The sequence below is a fragment of the Fringilla coelebs genome, assembly GCF_963513975.1.
Source record: "Fringilla coelebs genome assembly, chromosome: 11".
In the NCBI taxonomy this organism is placed as follows: Eukaryota; Metazoa; Chordata; class Aves; order Passeriformes; family Fringillidae; genus Fringilla; species Fringilla coelebs.
The window spans coordinates 23,468,767-23,489,972 of NC_140037.1; the positions used below are offsets into that span (position 1 = coordinate 23,468,767).

At 50.3% G+C, this 21,206-nt stretch overlaps 1 protein-coding gene across 2 annotated transcripts in view; it reads right to left on the minus strand.

The window, feature by feature from the left end:
• Positions 1-536: 536 nt before the first annotated feature.
• The window catches only part of PCDH19 (protocadherin 19), a gene marked incomplete at both ends in the record, with an annotated part of 54,731 nt that continues 34,061 nt past the window's right edge, over positions 537-21,206 (minus strand). For both annotated transcript variants that reach the window (XM_084212786.1, XM_084212785.1), the window contains one exon: positions 537-1,126. In XM_084212786.1, the coding sequence (XP_084068912.1) occupies positions 537-1,126 (590 nt within the window). The remainder of the gene's footprint in view (positions 1,127-21,206) is intronic.

Below are 21,206 nucleotides of genomic sequence, written 5' to 3' on the forward strand. Positions count from 1 at the left end.
TAGCAAAACACCAACACCTTAAAAGACAAACAACCTCGTGCTGGGTGAATTTGAACTGAAACTCACCCGACTGTCACTTTGAACAGTCCCACACAAGAAACAGCCGCTACTTCGTCCAGACTACAAAACCGCCGGGGTGGTTACTAAAGATGTCCGAATAAGGAATTGGCCACTCAATTCTCTCCAGGAATGGAAATTTATCTTCGTTTTGAGATACAAAAATATATAAACTCCGAGGAGGGGATACCGAGCGCTCCTGAGGACTGGGGGGGGTCTGGCCTCTGCCCCCGCCACCCGCCGCCTCCCGGCCAAAGCCAAACACCGGCTCCTCGCTCCGGCTGCACACCCCTGCCGCCCTCGAGACACGCGGGATTGTCACATTAACGATAGCTTCATTTATAAACAATACATTTAGGGAAAGCTTTTAAATACAGCAATCTGTGAACCATTGGTAAGCGATAAAAACAATCTGCGCTGGGAGTCGTGCGGTCCCTCATCCTCATCCTCATCCTCATCCTCCTCTCGCCGAGTGCCGCTCAGAGGACGATGTCCTTTAGTCTCCGGGCGCCGGGCGAGTCCTTTTCCCGGCGCTCCTGCAGGAGCGGGTTGCCCTCCTGCCCGCCGCTCTCGCTGTCCGCGCCCCGGGGCTCTGCCTCGGTGGGCCGGGAAGGGCCACTGTTCCCAAAGGGCTCCCGCTCCCGGCTGCCGGCGCAGTGCCCGGCACCGTAGGGCGCCGCCGGCTTGCCGGACAAGGGGCTCTTCAGGTGCAGGGGCGAGGTGACGGGGCTGACGGCCTCGCAGCCGTTGCCGGCCTCGCGGACGGCGCCGCTCACCTTGGGGCTGCAGGCGGCCGAGTCCACCGTTCTTTTGCCTTTGGGGTTGGCGAGGCGCTCCTCGGCCGGGGGCTCGCCGCCCTCCTTGCCGAAGGTGGCGAAGGTCCTTTTTGCGCCGCAGTCTGCGTAAGGCTCCGCGTCCACCGCCGTGGCCTCGATGGACAGCGCGATGACGTTCCTGCCGTGCTCGGGGGACTTGGCGCGGCTGGGCACGGCGCCGCGGGGCATCCAGCACCTGTCCGAGTGGCCCAGGATGCGGCACTCCTCCCGGCAGTGGAAGCCCTCGCTCTGCTCTGCGGGGAGAAAGCACAAGGCAGGTGAGTGGGGGTGCCCCGCCCGGCGGCCCGCCCGGGCCGGGGGGGGACCGCACCGAGCCGGGCGCTGCGCTCTGCCCCCCTCCCAGGCAGAGGGGATCCTGCCCCAAACGGCAGTGACTGAACCTCACACAGCCATCAAGGCTGTTTCGAGGCTCTACAGACTGGAGTTTAATTTCCAATAGGTTGTGTGTCACCCGTCACCACCAGAACAGAAGCCTGGAGAAGGAGTGACGGCAGCAAATCCATCACAACAGGGCCGTCCGTGTGTCAAGCCCTCAGAGCCAGTGGTTCCTGGGTTTAGTGGCCAGTGTTAAAAGCCACCATGTTTTAAGCTTGGTTTGACATGACATTTAAGCTTGACTTTTTGCAGGGAAGGGAAAGGAACAGAGGGAGGAAAGAAAAGGGGGAGGACGGAAGGTTCTTTGTGGATCTGCTGTATATGTGTGTTTTAACTTGTTGCTTAATCCCCACTGACCTCTCACACAACAGAGGCTTTATAAATCTCCAAGACTGTCCACTCCACTGAAGATTAAATGTGTCATTCCTGGTGCTGGGGCTTTATTCATACAGGAGCAATAAAGATTCCTTCTCTCGACTTGGGGCTGTCGTCCCAACACCACTTTACAGTGCTGAAATATGGACTGGTGGTTTAACCCTTCCCAAGGACCCTCCAAGACTAGGTCCAAGGGCTCCCAGGAGAATGCAAACCCTCGTGCCCGGGCCTGCGTGCATTCCTGCTCTGTCAGTCCATCCCGGAGGACTGCACAGCTTCACCTCCGCATCACAGATGGACAAACCGAGGCTCGGGGAAGCAGCCAGGCTCAGCCAAGTGCAAAGCTGGAAATGAAATTCAGCAGTTTCACCATGCCCAGCCTTTGCTGAGCATCCGACCGTGGCTCCTGCCGAACACCGCAGGATCCTGGCTGCTTTTCAGTCTCGGCTTTTCCTTCATTTGATAAGAGCTTGTAATTGCAGCTGCCCTCATAAAGCACAGCCTTTCCCCACGCAAAGACGCGGCTCCTTCCTCCCGTAAGCCACAGGCACTGGGAGCAGTGCTAAAGCTGTAATGCCATCACCCCCAGGAGCCCAGGCTCAGCCGGGGCCGGGCGGATGGACGGAAGGTGCAGGCTCAGCCCGGCTTTCCTTCCCGTCCGTCTGCAAGCCGTTCATTCTGCTGCTCTGTACATCTGTGTGCATAACCTCCGCTCCTCAGACACATTGGTATTTCCACCACATGCGAGCACTAGGGCGGCTGATAAAAATTCTCAGCACATAACACAATGCACCAAAATATGAGCAGCTTAACACTTACAGAGAATAAACGAGTAAAAGGCAGACCTCAAGAAAACAAAAAAAAGGAAGAAAAAAAGAAAAAAAAACACCAAGAAAGGTTTTTTTTAAAAAACAGAAGAAGCCAATTAATTGAAAAATATATGGGTAAAACATCAGCTTTTTCTCTACATCAGAGCAGCAACCTGTAATGTAGAGCACAGGGCTGGGTGGAGGGGAGGAGGTCTGGGTTTTGGCAGCTGCCTTTACAGCAGCTTGAGAGAAGGATGCCCTGAGCCCTACACACAGAACAACCAGCACTGAGCTCTAAAAGCCCGTGATCTTATACTTTGATTCTGCTAATTTCAAGTACTTGAGCAAAATAGAAAGAAAAAAAGAAAAAATGCCCAGAAAATATTGCTGTCTCCATATTTATCCACAGCTTAACTTCAAAAGGGTGCTACAGGCATACAGAGTTGTGTAGTCTGGCTGTGATAGCAGAGGACTTGGTGATGGCTGGAGGGGCTACAGAAATATCTTGGATTCTCATCCCGATGAGACACTGATTTATTGTGCTGTGTGACCTTGGGCGTGTTGCTGGAGCACACATCACTTCAGTCTCTCCACAAACATGAAAAGCTGGATCTGTGAGCGTGCTGGGCTGGCTGGTCCAGCACGGGAAGGCACAGGGAGCTGCTTCTCCTCACCTTCCCTGCCCAGCAGCACAGCTCAGCTCCAAATCCATGGGACCACCATAGCCAAGGCAAACCTCACTCCAGAGGGAGCACAGGCAGGTTTGTCTTGCCTTGACCCATTTATTCCAACTGGCACATTTTACAGCTAGAAACAATTGGAGGACTTCCCTGCAAGTGGATATTCCTCAAAGCCTAGAAAGGCACCTGTGCTTTAAAAGCAGTTCACTAAAGGGCCTGGTGCCTCTCTGCCAGGGAGATGAACAGTTTTGGACATTACAATGCTTGTCTAGAACCTGCAGCAGCTGAAATGCAGGGAGGAAAGGAGCTGAGAAGAATTACATTAAATTATACCGTTTCAATCTTTTGTATGAGGAAGGGAATGTTAGCAAGTCTCAAAGAGGCCAGGCTGACAGGCAGAGGGGCCCAAGTCACCATTATCCACAGACCTGGGTAGTTCCATGGCACTTTCTGTCACGCTGCTGCTGTGCTCAGCACACATCTCAGCTTTGAGACCATGCCCTGCAGCCAGAGCCATCCTGCTCTCGGGCACAGCATGTGTCTAGGCTGCCCAGAGCAGCCCTGACCTGGCAGCAGACACAAGGACCAGCACAGAGCCCCCAGCAGCAGCCTCTCCAACATGGCAGAACGGGCATCTTCAGCTACCCACCCATCCATCACTGTCTTAGCCCTTAGCTGGTATAAAATACTACTCTCACGCCTCAAGCAAGGCCTGTTGATACACACAAACACCATTCCTCTGCTGTCCCAGATCCAAAGGCACGCACAGCAGGGTCTGAGCCCCTCCAGTGGCTGACCCCAGGGCTGATCCCTGCATCCTGCTCCTGCCCCAAGCAGAGGCAGGCAGGGAGCTGCTGGGCACGCTCCTGGTGCTGCCCTTTGCAGCTCAGTCTGACTCACCCAGCTTTGATGGCACCCAGGACAGTCATTCACGTTCATATTCACATTACTGCACTGTTCTGTCTTGTTCTTTACCACTTTAACAATCAGAAATAGAACAACAGGAAATTCTTTTACAGCCCTAGACCTGCCCTGGTCAATACAACTGTTACTGTCTGCAGTGACAAAATGCTCTTGATGCACAGAGCGAAGCCCAGGTTATAACCACCAGAACCACAACAGGCTGAGTGCCTGGCAGCCAAACCAGGCAGCTCCCACCCCTGTGCTCCTGGCAGGGGCTGAGCAGGCTGAAACTGCTGCCTGAGCAGAGCTGGAGACAGGCAAAGGGAGGGGGAGCAACAGAGGGGCAAAGTGGGGTGAGACCTCCCACCACAAGCTCTGGCACTGCCCTGTGTGAGCGTGAGCACTTTATCCTGACACACAGCCCCAAGGGCCCCAGTGCACCAGGCTGGCAAGGACCTGCCAGCTGGCATGGGCTGGGGAACACCATGGCCAGGGACAGAGACCACCACAGCCGGGGACAGAGACCACCATGACCTGGGGACAGAGAACACCACAGCCCTGGGACAGAGACCACCATGACCTGGGGACAGAGACCACCACAGCCCTGGGACAGAGACCACCATGACCTGGGACAGAGACCACCATGACCTGGGGATAGAGACCACCACAGACCTGGCATGGAGACCTCCATGGCCCAGGGCATGACCTGGGCTGCACTTTCTAAGGAGCTGAGGACACTGCACACACGAGGGGATAGTTCTGTTGCCGTGTACCTGTGGGTGTACTTGTGGGGGCACCTCTGTGGCACCCAGCTGGCCCAGAGACATGCTGAGCAGCTCACCTGAGGGCAAGTGCCCTACATGGCAGCTGCTGTACCAGAGATGTGCAGGTCCCACTGCAGCAAGACCTGTGTTTCAGCCAGACTGCCCTCACCCAGCACAAATCCAGAACTTTGTTTCAGAGCACCTTAGGGCAGGGTCACTTTTAAAACATTCCCCAGGTACAAAACATCCTGGCACAAGCCTTTTCATCAAGAGGGGAGCAGTTATCCTGAAGTCAGACTTGGCAGGAAAAATGTCATTACTAAACATAAGCTCTTGCATAGCAAATATGAAATAACATAAAATCCACAGCCACCTCTGGAATAAATACGTTCTTCAACAAGTAAAGCAAAATCCACATTAAGCTCCAGATTTCAAAACAGAGCTCTACTTGCAACTCAGAAGACCAGCACAAAGGCAACTGCTGTGGTCTCAGCCAGGCAGCAGCTGCTGAGGACCAGCAGCTGCAGGAACACCTGGTGGGAGAGATAAAAATCCCCCACCCAGCCAAGACCCCCAGCACTTCCTGATCCCACCGTGCAAGCTCCTGGTCAGAAGAGAGGGACACGGGATGGATGCCCAAAAGCCAGAGCCGGGCAGGAGCTGACAGAGGACACTGCAGCAGGAGCCCCAAGCTCCACGCAGCACGGGCTCTTCCCTCATCACAGGGGGATTAAGGAATGCCCATGGTGAACAAACCCTCCAGTCCCCTGTCCGACACCCAGGTACCTGTGGCGCAGCAAGCGGAGCGGGTGCGCGAGGTGCCCGCTCAGCTCTCAGCAATTGAATTATCTCCAGCGGAATTGCAACGCTGGCCAAAGAGACAAAGTTAAATCGTAGCAAGGTGCAAGTGCCTGGGAATGTAATATTCCTGATAAATGGCCAGATGACATGTGCTGTTATACAATCTAAGGTGCAATTTGGGCGATGACAATAGTCCCTGGAGTTTCCATTTCCAAACAGGCGCTCCGTTCAATCCAATCCGTGTCAGAGCAGCTTTGCCGGGGTGAGTAAGTAGAGCTCGCTCGTGCTATTACAGGGGAGCAAGGAAGAGGAGCGGGAGAGCTGCTTGAGAACGAGAAATAAGGGGAGAGAAGGAGGGACGGAGGAATCCCAGCCTGCTGGGACATGCAGGTGGCAGGGGAGCATCGTGCTGAGCAGCCCCAGCCCAAAGCCCCCAGCCCTGCGGCAGCGCCAGCCACGGTGCCAGTACCTGGGCAGTGCCTGTATTGGGAGTACCAGTACCTGGGCAATGTCCATACCTGGGCAGTGCCTGTACCTGGACAGTCCCCATACCTGGGTGGTGCCTGTACCTGGGCAGTACCCATGCCTGGGCAATGTCCATACCTGGGCAATGTCCATACCTGGGCAGTGCCAGTACCTGGGTAGTGCCTGTACCTGGGCAGTGCCTGTACCTGGACAGTCCCCATACCTGGGTGGTGCCTGTACCTGGGCAGTACCCATGCCTGGGCAATGTCCATACCTGGGCAATGTCCATACCTGGGCAGTGCCTGTACCTGGGCAGTGCCACAGGTCCCCTCGTGCAGGAGTCCTGCTCTAGCTCCACATTTCGGTGTTTCTTCAGCAACCGTGTGATTATACTGTAATCACGATGACACTGCTCCTGGGTACAGCAAACAGCACGATCATTAAAAAATTCATTTCAAAATCTTCCTGGAAGCTAATAAATTTTACAGCAGTTTCAATCCTTTCTCATTGCAACAAAGAAAAGCTTAGTTCCAGACAAATTAGAAGTAAATTGATTGCCTTAGGGGAATCTATTCAAATATCACTTTTCCATGTTAGAAATCTCTTCCTGAAACAAGAAGAGGAGAACCAGGGAGAGCCAGCACGGGAGCAATGTGGAAAAGCAAATCATTAAATCTCAGTTCATGAAACTGAGGGGTGGGGGGGGAATCAAACTTAAAATAAAATGCAAATGTCTCACTGGGGTGCGGGCCCAACATTTGTGACAGAATTTATGAATAATAAATATGAATAAATAGTAAACACGAAGGGATCAAACACTGTTGTGGCTGTTTACTCATGGTTAGCCATCTTTCATGGACAAAGCGCAACTGCATTATTTAACACTCCTCTTCCAGCTACTTCGGGGTTTCTTTTCAACTCCAGCACCTTCATCTTCTCGGGACCCAGCACCCTCAGCACACCAGTGGAGCCCATGCCCCTCCACCCCAACAGGAGTGGCTGTTTCTGGCTCAGGGGCAGTGATCCTCTGCATTACACTCCAGATAAAATAATAAGCTCCAGCAAAATACAAACAGTCCCCAGCCGTGGTTCATCATTCGCTTGTAAATTAAGACTCTGCACCTCTCCCTTATCTCCTCTAATAGCATAATATCAGGAAACGAGAGGTGGGGAATAGTGTATTATATTTTTGACCTATGGGCTTCACAGAGCCTTCCTTGCCTTTCCTAATAAGAAATCTCCAGTCAATGCAGCAATGTAATCCTGGCGTGGCTTCCCCTGCACAATGCTCAGAGGATACTAATAACCAGGGACAGTGACAAATGCTCTTTTACTGCAACGAGAAGCCTTTCTTTTCCTCTCTTTCACCATTATTCAGGATTTATGCAAGCTAAAAATGCTGTATTTTTAATCCTGGATTGTCTGTCCCAACACAGAAGGTCAACAGCGCTTGGACAAACCACAGGAATTATTTTAATGAACAAGGGCTGTCATTTAGTTTAATTTATTGAGCAAATGCTGATAAGGACCCATGGCTGCATGCAGCTCATGGGCAGTGCTTCTGGGATGGTCAGCAGAGGCGTGCAAGGGGGCTTGTCCCCAGCTGCTGCAGACACAGACAGCTCCCAGGAAATGCTGGGGACTCCCACTGATTTACACCAGCCAAGAGCTGGCCCATTCCCCTCCTGCCCTGCTCTGTATCACCATGAATAACTCCCTCTCTTCTGCAGAACTGTCCCTGCTTTGTGAATGAGGACTGAGGGACAGGCTGACCTGGGTGCCTGGCTAGCTGCAAGCCAGAGGGGAAGGACAGACTTGATGGAAAGGATTTCCTCTGGGAATGCTGATGCCTCTGGGGTGAGGAGCAGGCTGTGGGAAGGAGGGTGATCACCAGAAGCAGCTAGAGCGTGGGTATGCCATGCACCACAGCAGAGTCGGACCCAGGAGGTATTATGGGTTGGAATGCAATTTAATGCTGGCTGCTCCCCTTTATCCAGGACCGCAGGCCAATCCCCACCTCATTCACAGGGAAAAATTAATTCCCTTTCAGAAGGCCGGCGGAACACACCATTTAAACTCCAATTAATCCTTTTCTTAAGTGGTCCGTGGAGCTCGTGCTGGCCCCTGAGCGGCGGGGATTCCACCTCCAAAACTCCAGCACTCGTGCCTCCATCCAGGGCTCATTAGCATCCTAACAGGTCTGGGATGCGGGATCCAGCCCGGGGAGGGAGAGGAGAGCACTCTGGACTCTGATGGACCTCCTCCATCTCGAGCCATTAGTGCTCCACCACTCATGGGCACGGCTCCCATTACTGCTGACGGCAGCGCCTGCACGGGCGCAGAACACAACCCCTGACTTCATTACTGCAATTCAATTTCATTAGCACTGGATACAGAGGGATTGTCCTAAATACACTCTTCCTTATACTTTCTTCATGTTAATGCAACCATTTGAGTATATTATACCCTGCAGAGATGGAAACATTTCTAGTCTGTTTAAACACATTTCCCACAATTGGGAGCAAAACTTTGTCTCAGTTTATGCCTCTGACACCAGCTGCCTTCCATTTAATGGGACTTTAGTCGCTGAAACAAATTAATCCAAAGGTTACTGTTCTCTGCTATTGTCATAGACGAAGCAAATTCACATATTCTGTGAGGGTAAGGCAGGACCAGCCAGGCAGCCACATTCCAACGGCAGCAATAAATCAAATTATTACTCAGTGCTATTCAAAATCAGGCATCGGTCAGAAAATGGCAACTCAACGATCCTGATAAAAATCCAACAAAACAGAAATTACAGTTGGGGGAGATAAGAAGCAATTCCTGGATGCCTGTACTGGGCCAAGTCCTGGCCCAGAGCCTGTCAGAGCACATCCCTGCCCTCTCCTCGGGGGGCTCGTGGTTAATGTCTTACTTCAACCAGCACCTCCCTCGGCCAGGACAAAACAGAACAAGCCATCCTGATCCTCCTCCCGCAGGGATGTGAAGGCCAGGGTGCCGTGGGGAGGCTGCCTGCCCCCTCCTCCTGCCACCCTTCCCTCCGAGGCTTCTGGTGGCTCCACACAACAAGTGAGAAATAAAGGAGCCGAGGTTATAAACGCTGATACATAATTTACTCCTATTATCAAGATTAAACACATCTTTGCATGCTTAGCATAAAACAACTGCCTTTTCCCAGATTTCTCAAGGACATGCATATACTTCATTATTATCTAAATAATCAAAAGAGTATTTCAATAGAATATTTAACTGTCTGCCTACTGGAAACTCACAGCCTTAATCTAACACTGATCCTCTGTTGTCCTTCATGTAAATATTGTTGGGATGTCAGCCAAAGCCTAGGGAAGTGAGCTTCATCTTGGTGGATGGGAATCTCTCGTGTCAGATACAGTCAGCCTGACTAATGAGACCTACAGCTTGCCAAAACCTACAGCCTCGCTGTCTGTTCCAGCCATTGAACGCGCTCAGAAACCCAGTGGCACCAGCCCAGCAGTCTACAGATCCCAATCAACTATCAATAGCTTAAGTGTAAGTGATTGTGTATGAAGTACGAGCCAAATGTGTTTCCTTTTTCAGTTTTAGGACCTTCAGTATTGTTATTGCACCAGTAATGCTTGCACGGAATTAATCATAGACGTACCCACAAGGCAAAACATTATGAGAAGCTCTTTGTACTTTCTAAAAGTGTGCAGCTCTGAAGAGTGGAGGGAGCTGGAAGGCTTCCCAGCACAATGGGGCGTTCCCCATCATCAAGGGAGAGCTGGGGAATTTTACGCCTTTTCTTAAAAAACCCAAATGTTGGTTGCTGGCCATCTCTCATCATGACATTGACCTCTCATGCCTCCACCCTGGAGCTCAGCATTATCCCCTCCCTGGTGCTCTACTTTAAGTCTCTTTCAGATGAACAGAGGGGTTTTTGCGTGCTGGTGGATCTTTACTCTGAAGCACAGAGATGTACCACGATGAGATGTCTGCCTGGGGGATGGGTGCATCAGAAAACCCCACAGAGGTCTGGGACAGCGCAGGAACAGGTCTGCAAAAGCTGCTCTGCATTGTCCAGCACCTGACTCACAGGGACCCTCCTGTTCTCTCTGCACGTCCAGGCAGCTACAGAGAGGGCTCAGAGCAGGCTCCAGCTCCACACCAACAAGGGAGGGATAACAGCAATGCCAGGGAAATGCCAGCTGTGGGTTACACTGCCCCAGGGCCAACAGAAGACATGACAGAATTGCCAAAGTCTGAGAATCTGATCCATTTAATTAGACGAAACTTTGTTCTGGCAATTAAATTTACCTTCATTAATCCAAAGGGCAGATAAACATGCATGTAAAACTACTATAAGGTCAACAGTTAAATCTAAAATCTCATTATAAGCGTGGGGAAATGTCTTTACCTGTGAGTCATGGACAAGCTCAATTCCAGCAATCCAGCTGGGGTCTCATCCTGTCCCACCCCATCCTGTTCTGTAGGCCCCCCAACCACGGGGGTGAGATGGAGAACAAGCCCTGGAGCGTGTCTGGAGTTGGCAACTGCAGAGCCACAGGGAGATTGCTGACCAGCAAGAATGGAAAACAACTGTATTTCCATGATTTGCACGAGCACTGCAAGGAAAGCACTCAGCTCCACAGCTCCAGCCCTCCCAGACAAGCTGCTGCCAACCCATGGGCACCTGGGCAGTGATTCTGAGTCCAGCTGGGGGCTGCACACCACACTGGGATCATCCCACACAGCCCTTGCTGTGGCTCCAATGCAGAGGTGGGATGCCCTTGCTGCCCATGATGGGCTGCTCCAGCTCTGCCCCAGCTTCTGCCAGCGCAGCCTCTGAGGATTTCTGGTTTGCTGAGGCACATTCCTGCAGCACTGCCCCGAGGTCAGGCTGGATTGTGTTGGCTCCTGGCCCCAGTTCACAGGGCTGTCAGCTAAACTGCACCACAGCATCGTTACTCTCAGTGATGGTGTGACAGACAGAGCCCAGCTGGATTTTCAAAACCTAAGCACTTTGCAACACTGACAGGCAGGAAAAAAACAACCACCAACCCACAACCCTCTTAGTCTGAGCAGGTTTTATCTGGAAATACCCAAAGCTAGTCAGTGTAAGACCCCACAAAGTCATTCCTGCTGAACCACTTTCCTGACCAAACCTTTCAGTGTCACTGGGAAATAAAGAGCGATAGGTACCAGCCCCAGCCGGCGTTACCTGATTAGCCCAGTCCCCACCACATCCTCAACACTGCCCTTCTGCAAAGGGATAAGGCAGGGCTGCAATGACTGATGGAGCTGGTGCTTTCAGACAGAGCTGGCACAAGGAGAAGAGTCAGGTTCATTACCCTGAGCTCAGCACGGGCTGCAGCTGCAGAGAGGACGCTGGGGCTGAGCCCCTGGCCAGCTCCTGTTCCACCAGATCCCCAAGGGTGAGTGGGCTCACCCCAAACGTGCCCCCTGCACTGGCCCCAGCCCGACTGTCCCCCTGAGCACAAGCAGAGGGAAGGCAGGAGCTCAGTCCTGCAGCAGTTCTGCTGGAGCCTCTCTACAGGGACCCACCCTGGCTGTCTGCAGCACATGCTGTAACGCTGCCTCCTTGCCACTGCACGCTCGCCTCATTGCTAAAACACTTACACATGCAGCATGCATTAGAATTAAAAAACCATTAAACCTCGGAAAGGAAAAACTTTGACAGGATGCGTAATATACTAAGTATAATTAATTAAATTGGATGAGGCACTGGGGGACGAGAGAAGAGTGGATGGAGACTGCTCTTGGAAAAGGGATGGTAATGCACTAATGCTCAGTGTGTGCCATTAAAAACCAGCCCTGGAAGAGGCGAGGATGAGCGACAGGGGCTTCCAGAGATGGCACCAGCCAGTTGGGCACCTCGGATGAGCAGCAAAAGAGGTGGTAGCATGAAATGTGGCCAATTAGAGCCCTAAAAACACTATAATGATGGTGGAAAAGGCACAAGAGAGATGGAAAAGCAGAAATAGCAGATGTTGCTAAACAGCAGCGCTCTACCAGTGACAGCCTGCTCCAGGGAGCTGCTCTCACCAACCCCACCAGGGCACAGACACCAGCCCACCTTCACCAACCAGCTCCAGGCTCCTTGGGGCCGAGAGGGGATTCATCCTGGAGAGCATCTGGCTCTCTGTGGGATTACTCTTCAGCTATTTGTAACTCCAGGTGCAGTTCCTCAGCGTGGGCAGCACCCTGCTGCATCCATCCATCCCCTCGGCAGTGCTGAGGTGGGTGGAAGCAGCAACCAAAGACGGGGCCAGGGTGGGAGCATCAAAGGCAGCCCCAGTCAGCACAGCAAGCACAACATGATGAGACAGGCACAGTCTGGCTGTTCAGCAGGACAAAGTTTTAACAGGCTTAACAACAGCATCAGCACTGATCATTAGGCAATTACAAGTGCTGAAAGTTGACAAAGCACCAGGACCAAATGAATTATCTCCCCAAATCCTGCAGGCAGGAGCATGGAAAAGAGAAAAGTCATTGTCAACAGCCTCTGATAGCTCACTGGGTGCAGAGCAGTAACTAAAAACTAAAGGGCTGTTCATTTACTTGCTGTTTTGAGAGATGAAAGGGAAAGGCCAGGAAATGAGAACTACAAAAATATTCTCATCACTCAGGGGGTGGTGGGAGGGAAGGTCCTGGAAACACTGATACAGCCAGGATTGCTCAGCGCCTGGGGACATCTGATTCAGAGGAAGGGACTGCGTGTGTTTGGAAAGAGAAGGCAGATTCTGGCTGGGGGAATTGGCTTCTGAATCATCCCCAGCATACTTGCTCAGTTCTGCACATTCCTGCACAGCCGCCAGCACCGGCCAAGGGACAGCGGAGAGCTCTTCTCCAGGATGTGCCAAAGCCCACTGCTGCAGGGATCTGCAGAGCTCAGCCCAGGCAGGACCAGGCTGACTCCTGCCCTGAAAGCAGGGGAGGCTCAGCCTGTCACACCGTGCTCCTCAAGCACAGCCCTTCGCTCTGAGTGACTAGGCACGCTTTTCCGAAAAACATGCAAATGTGATTTAAAGACTCTAAGTGATACAGAATATATCACATCCCTTGGGAACCTGTTCCAGGGGGTAATTATTCTAATTCCTAAAATCATGCATCTCATTTGCAGCTGGAATTTTCCAAGGCAAATCTCCATCTCCCAAGGCTCTGTCTTGTTCACTGAATTAGGGAGATGCTCAGCAGCAGAGATCTCCTCTTCCCTCAGTTTGGTTCTGAACACAGGCTCAGATGACCAATGTCTCCAGCAAGGTTCAGAGCACATCCCTGAGGATGCCATCTCCCTCGGGTCCTATTTCAAGCCCAGTGGTCTCAGCTGAAAGAATCCTGGTGGATTCAAAAGGCTTTGAGTGAGCTCCTAAATCTCCAGGCACGTGTTCGGAGGGTGAAAGCCAATTTGTTCACCTATCCCAGAAGCTCCTGAACAGTGTCCAGTAAGCCAGGGGACATGTCTGCACTGACAAGGCATCTCCTCTCCATCTGCCTGCCATAGCTCGCTGGTGCTTGCAAGGCAAGGCTGCTCACAGAAGGGCTTGTGTGGATTTTTACAGTGAATTAATTCAACATATCCACCTAGTAACAATGGAGGAAGACTGACAAAGGAGAGGTCAGGCAATGAGGGAATTGCAGGTAGAATTGTTAATTTTAATTACTTGTCTTCGTTAAGATGGGGTTTCTGGATCCTACAGTGATGACTAATGGGTCAAAATTTTTGCATGAGTGAATATACTTCCGCTAAAGGGTGGAACTGACACAGAATTTTTTTGGGATTTTACAGGGGCTTTTCCACCACATGATGCAGAGAATTCCCAAAACCCAGCAGCATACCAGAGGGGAGCAATCAGTAGGTGCAAGCTAAACATTTCTATGAGGCACAGAAGTGCCCAGAAAGAGCCCTACAAGGTGGAAGTAAGCGACAAACGAGGTAAAACACAAGTTATACTTGAGCTGTCTGTGTCTCCTTGGCACTGGAATGAGCTGCAATACAAGCATCAGGGCTACCTGACAGCACTGAAAGGAAACAAAAGTTTGGAACAAGCCAAACACATTCAATTTGCCTGAATAATTTAGGCTGCTGAGTTATCATGTGCCTCGTGGCCTGTCATGGGGACAGGCTGCACTGCACAGGAAAGGTCTGTAAATCAATGCATCCCAGCGACCCACACTGGCCAGAGAGTGGCTGCAGAAGCACCGCCTGTCAGAACAGATGCAGGACATGGCAGTCATCCTGTGAGTGCTGCCAGGCACTCAGCATTGCTGGGCTGCAGGGGTGGCTCCCTGGGAGCCTGCCACAGGACACACAGCAGGACAGCCTGCTCTCACAGCTCCCACTGCAACGGGCTGGAGAGCTGCAGTGGCACAAACAACAAATACAGGGGCTGCAGGAGAGCTGGAAGGGACTTTTGACAAGGGCATGGAGTGACAGGGCAAGGGAAATAGCTTTAGACTCACGGGTTGGATTAGACATTAGGGATGATTCTTTACTGTGAGGGTGGTGAGACCCTGGCACAGCTTGCCCAGAGAAGCTGAGGGTGCCTCACACCTGGAAGTGTCCAAGGCAGGCTGGATGGGGCTCTGAGAAACATGGGAGAGTGGAAGGTGTCCCTGCCCATTTTAGGGGGTTGGAAGTAGATGATATTTACCATTGTGTGATGATGATGATGGACTAGTAAACACAGAGAGTAAAAAACAAATTAAAGTCCAGTATACACATAAAAACCTCTCAGGACACACCTGAGTATGCCTGACCCTGCTCAAAGGTATTTACACCCTCCAATAATGCAGCTACTGTTCCCAAAAAAACCTTCTCTGACAGTTCCTGAATTACTACTGTGCACAGCTTTAACGTCAGGCTTCCAGCCAAATTCCTCTTCCCACACAAGCGCTACCCCTTTATAACTTCTCACCAAGCTGTACCTAATCCAGGATCACAGGTAGCTGAGTTGAGAAAGTTCCTGTCCCGGGGCAAATGGCTCGGAGCCCTTTGGCTCCTGCAGGAGCTGGCAGAACGTGCCCGAGCAGGCGAGGCAGCGCCGCGCGCTCAGCTCGCACAGCTCCCGCTCTGCCTCAGCTCCTCACTGAAGCTGACACTTCCAAAGCAGTCAGAGGAAATCAAGTGCTCGACCTATTTTGCAAGAGATGAGGACACCCACCTCCCTTGGCTTCTCACGAAAACTTCCAACCGACACTCTTCACTCTTTCATTTTTCACATAAAACAGTGCAGGAACAACCACAAAACCCGCTCTCCCTCCAGCACGCACCCAGCAGAGCCAAGACTTCTCCCCAGGAAGTGCCAGAAGCTCCTGGCCTCTCCCCCCCAGCAGCTGCAGGTCCTCAGCACCCCACAGGACGGGGCACCCCATGTCCCTGGCCAGAGGAACCCTGCTGTGCCTGTCCCCACACCGCCAGCCGTGTGCCAGGGTGGCTCTGCAGCCCTTCCCTGGCATGCAAGGTGGCATCTGTGGTGAAATCTCACCAAATGATCCAAGATAGCTTTCTCCAGCTGGGACTGATTGAATATAGCCTGGGCACCGGATGATGTGGGAAATCAGTCGTAGCCGAGCACAAATTGCATGCACAGAGGTAATTACTGCAGCACAAGGTTGGTAGCACCACTACCCACATGACAGTGTATCTCAGCAGTTTTCATTTCCTATTGCTTCAATTCAGAGAGGGGGCTTTTCATCTTTTTTTCCCTTTTTTTTTCCCTGTGGTTCAATTTAAACTCTTTTTCCTGCAGGGACTGACGCTCAGCCAGGATTTCTTTGGGATAAAGCTCTGGTTTCACTACAGCCAGTCATTCCACACACCCAGATGTTCCCCTATTTGTGACACCCAGACCTCCAGCCTGAACCATCTTGACCCAGCTCCAGTGCCTTGCCCCAGGTGTGACTGTCACTGCCCAGAGGTGAGGGGACACAGCAGTGACCACCTGTCACCTGCTGCCACGTGCCAGCACCCCCAGCCAGCTGTGGATGCTGTTCATGAAACACAACGTGCTGGCAGCCAATGAAGCCAGTTACTTGTGAAGCAAGTTGTTCTTCACACTTGGAAAAGGGTGAAATACAATAAGGAAAATGGAACAAAAAGGGGTTTCTGCTGAAAAATAAAAACACTAAGGGAGCTAGTGCTGAGAGTGGGGAAACTGATCACTGCCATTACAGATACTCAGCAAAAACAGGGGCCACCTTATGTGTACTGTGATTATACACATCGTGACTAACACACATCTATAATAATACTTGCTATAAAGAACTTATTTTCCAAACAGACACAGGGGTTAAATGCAGGAGGAAAGGGGAAATGACTGTGCAAAGGCAACACACACCCAGCCAGAGCCTGGCACAGCCCACGCTCCTGCTCCCCAGCCCACCCACTCCCCACGTACCTGCGTGCACCAGGAGGAAAGGCTGCCAAACCTCTTAATAATTCTGTGACCCATTTAAAACTATCTAGTCTTACATTCATATATGCTGTATGAGAAATAAAATACAGCACTCCCGAGTTTTGAGTGGCAGCACTTCCCTCAAGACAGATAAAAGCTGCGGGTTCTCTTTGCTGTTTGGTGCCAACTATTACAGAGTTTTGACTTATATATTATTACATAGATCATTTAGTAAAACAATCTACATACAAACCCAGTGGTGTGTCTCCCTTCAGCAGATACCTGCAGGAACTGCAGCAGCTCAGACACTCACCCATATCTCCATAGCTTGGAGATGGGTGGGCTCCTTCCCTTGCACCCAGGGGAGACACAGTCCCTGCCTTACAGCTCTCTGCAGCGTGCAGCCCAATTAACAGAGGTCCAAACGATTTATCGTTATCACACACATAAATGTAACTGCACCAACTGCACCCCACTTTGGAGGGAAAAACAACAGGCACCCAACTTGTGGCAGCCCCTCTGGAGGGGCTGGCTCACACCTGAAGCCCCAGGTACCAGGGCAGGGTTTCACCTGCTGGCCCCACCTGTGCCCAGGGGGCTGCCCCAAGCCCCCAGGCCGTGTCCCTGCCCCGCAGAGCCCGGGGTCACCACGCTGCTGGTGCTGATTATTCCTTTAATAAAGGGCCCTGTATTTTCCAGAGGCTGCAAAATTGATGCGGGTTGCCATGGTAAGCACACACTTTCCCATTTAGCAGAATAATAGGCAGCTTTGTATAATTCACTGATTTCAGATGATTTCTCACCCCAAGTGCAAGTCGCTCAAGTTATATAAGTCACCTGTTGTTTAGTCAATCTGGCAATTTTAATTAGAATAAATTTTTATGATTCGTCTTTGCAACACTTAGAGCAGCTCTGCCACCAGAATGCCGAGATGTCTGTAAATTATAGAGGCCCCAATCACATCTTTTTTTTTTTGCTGTTTTAATTACAGTAACATTGCAGCATTAATCATGTAAGCCTCTGTAAAACAAGTAACAGCCATCCCCTATCATAATTAAAAAGAAAGGCCAAGCAAACAGGAGCTCTGGAGTTTACCATATTTTCTCTGAAAATTATATTTTAACTTAAGAGTTTCACAAACATTGGTTTTATTTGGCTCTAATTAGTGTTGTGAAGGAAACACCGAAAGGTTAATAAGAGATGGTTAGTTTGTAATGCAAGTTTCCCAGTGCCAGCCCCAGCAGTTCAGTCTGTTTTCAGAGTCATTAACGATGTAGATTGATTACAGGAGGAGATGGGGAAGTGCTGGCTTGCTGTGTTAGCAGAAGGTTTGGTTTTATTCATATACCTTCCCTACTGGTAAATCTGATGGCCATTACCTTGTCCACTTTGCCAGGCTTAACTGCTGTGAGAAGGAAAGTGTTAAAGGCTTCCTTAGAAGTTACTGGCAGAGGGGCAAAAGAGGCCACGGGAGCCTTTTTCTGACTTGTTTTTAAGGCAAAAGGAAGCTGCAAGCTTGCCTGGACTGTTTGCTTATCTTCAAATATCTTAAAATCCAAGTATTGAGTAGTGGCTCTGGAAAAGGAGGCTTTGGAAGAGACAGGGTTAGAACCACCCCATCTTCAGCTGAGCCCTGAGACAAAGATCTCTGCAAAGCTTCTCCTTGGGCTGGAGTTTAGGAACAGTTAACAAAACCAAGCAGAAATAGAAGCTGAAATTTAATCTGAAATACCTCTTCTTCATATCTCCTATAAATTGCTCTCCAGTCACCCAGTAAAAATATGGGTAAGCAATGACTGAATTTGACAAAATCTCATTAAAAAGTACAATAAAACAGTAGAAACTCTCCAAATTTCTGGGCTGATCATTCATCCATTGCAAACCTACACAACAGGGCATGGATTCAAGTTTTAATTTTCCTCTCCAAGTTGCCAAAATGTTCACATCTGCTGAGTGTTCTCTGTGCTTAGGGGGAAAAAACTTGAGGATCTAAAGGTTGTAACTCCTGTGACCCTGAATGGAGTAACTTCAGTGAGGAAGACTCCACAAGAACTATCTTTGAAGGAACCTGAAAACTGTAGGAAGAGTGCCAGGAACGTGGGATATAGGACAATGCTTCTTATGCAAACAAAGGAGATTCTTGCACATCTGTTTGTTATTTAGCTCTGCTGTTGCAAAGAGGGATGGGCTTCTCTTACTGCCACGGAGATGACTTCAGTGTCACCCCTGCCCCCCAGAACCTTCCAGCAAGGACTTCTCCAAGCTGTGCTCAGTGAGAGCAGCACAAGGGATCTGTCTGTGCCAACCAGCAATTCCATGCAGGGATTAACCCTCCTCAAGTGCCCCCTGCCCTGTTCTGCTGCAGCACAGAGGTAAAGGCAGCTGAGCTCAAAGGTGGGGCCACCTGTCCCTCTGTCCAGTTCTGCCTGTCCACACCACCCTCTGAAGAAGGAGCTGAGTTACATTCAATGGCCCAACAAAAGACATTATGCCCTCCACAACCCCAGCTAGGAAATGTGAGCAGGAGCTTGGGGAGGATGGAGAGAGCATGGACAAAAGCATCAGTAACCTCCACACAGAGCTGAACCCGGATCTTCAACATGCAATCATTTAAAAGTGTGGGAATCATAAGCCAATCAACTCCTCTTCCCAAAGACCAGCTTACCCACTCGTCAGGAAAATCCTTCTGAGGCTTTCAAAGTACTCTGAGAAGCTGATTGCTCCCTCCAGGCTGGCCACTGCAGGAGCACCACTGAGCTCACTGAGGCTGCTTTACCAGAGCTGTGCAATAATACAGAAATCAGAGGAGCTGGAATAATTGACACTGCCCTGTAAAGAAAGCTTACAGCATTCATCCATCTTAAGGGATGTGCTGTCACTCACATATGAATGTCATACTTTATGTCTTGTGCTGCATGTATGAATACAAGAAATTAGGTACTTTTATTAATTTGTAGAAGCTTCCAGAGAAATGCAGCCTCCAAAGCCCTCAAATATGTCACTGAGGTCTTTATGTGCACACAGCTCTACAGAAAGGCTTTTCTGCAGAGTGAAAGGGGGTTGTAGGTAGAACGACTGCTGGAAATCAGCTTACAAAAAATCAACAGTTTCTAATACCTGTGTTTGCCTCCAGTTAATACCATTAGTCATGTTCTCAATTCACAACTGAAATACACCCAGATACTATGGAGATGAGCATAAGAACCAATTGGAATATTCCAGATAAAACCTTATCCCCTAAATGATGATACATCTGAATAATTTGGGATGCAACCAGCAGGAAAAGTTTCAGCGAATATCACAGGCCCGTTTCTCCTTTACATCCAAATCTTATTTCTATACTGTGAGATAGTATAAAGAAGACTTAACATAACTATTTAAATATAACCCATTTCTATTCAAAGAGCCCTTCACCTTGCTGGAGTTTATGGGACTCAGACACAATTAAATCTCCCCTGTGAGCCAAGTTACACAGATGTGGAAATGAATGCGGGATCAGGTCTTTCCAGATGACATTTCACGTGAACCTTTACTGCTGATCTGGCACCAGAAAAGTGGAAACGATGCTTTTAGAAGCAATTCTCTGTAGAGATCCATTACTGACATTGCTTAAAACCCTCTCATTTTGATTTTAAAGCTTTTTCACTATTTTCTGTCTGTGGTGACTATTTCAAACACTGCCATTTTATGATTAGCGTGTGCTTATTATTTTCATATTTTCTATTTTTGTCTTAAACAGTGAATCACTGCTTCATTGGACCAATGATTTTCTTTCTGTAATTGATGGCTAAAATACTGGCCAGCACTGAGAGTTAAGATAAGTGCGAAATCTGTTGCTTCTAACATTAAAAACTTATATTGGAAATATCTCCTTTCTGATTTCTATGCTGGCAGGAGCTCCCATGACTTAGAGAGTACAAGAGTGGCTCTTGCTCAAGGCAAGGTGAAAAAGGCAGTAGAATACATTTAAGCATATCTAGGTGCTTGTGCACATCCACACAAAGAAAACAAGCCAAACCTGCACAAACACTATGATTGGAAGAGGGCAAAGGGATTTAAAGAAAAAAGTACCAGTATGAGGAAAACCAAGGGAGGAATAACTACCTGAATCACAAAACAGAGTATCCAGCCTCAAAGATGCTAATTCAGGTCCTGAGGGATCTAATCAGCCTCTTTGTTGAAGTAAAGATAAAACTTTTTGACAGCAAACGCTTTCTGATAAAATGGAATTTTCAATTACCCTGTGAACAGCTGGTCCGTGCTGCCATTTCCAGGGAAAACCACCACCACAGTCTGCAGGGCTGGAAAACATCTCCCGCTGGGCTCTGCCCGTGGTGCTGGGAGCAGCAGGTGCCAGGTCCAGAGCCCAGGGCACAGCTCCCACCAGAGCCTCACCCCACACCTGTCCTCAGGGCCAGCGTGCTGCTGGCTCCCTGCACCAGCTCCACACCTCGGCTCCTCCTGGAAACCAGGGCTTCCTCCAGAGCTGCCCTTGGAGCCTCAGGTGCAGCAGGATACAGAGGAAATCCACCCCATCCTGCGGGGAAATAGGCCAAGGCACAAAGGGGAGCCCGGGATGCAGTCCCATCCTCCAGCAGACTTCTCCAGCCATCCCAAAACATCGCTGAGATCCAGCAGCTGCTTGAAAACACCCCTCTCTCAGAGAAATCCGTCTGGAGGTTCAGCTGAGGACTCGTTAGGATAAACTTCCAGCAGCACTTAGCACCTCCACAAATAAACAAAC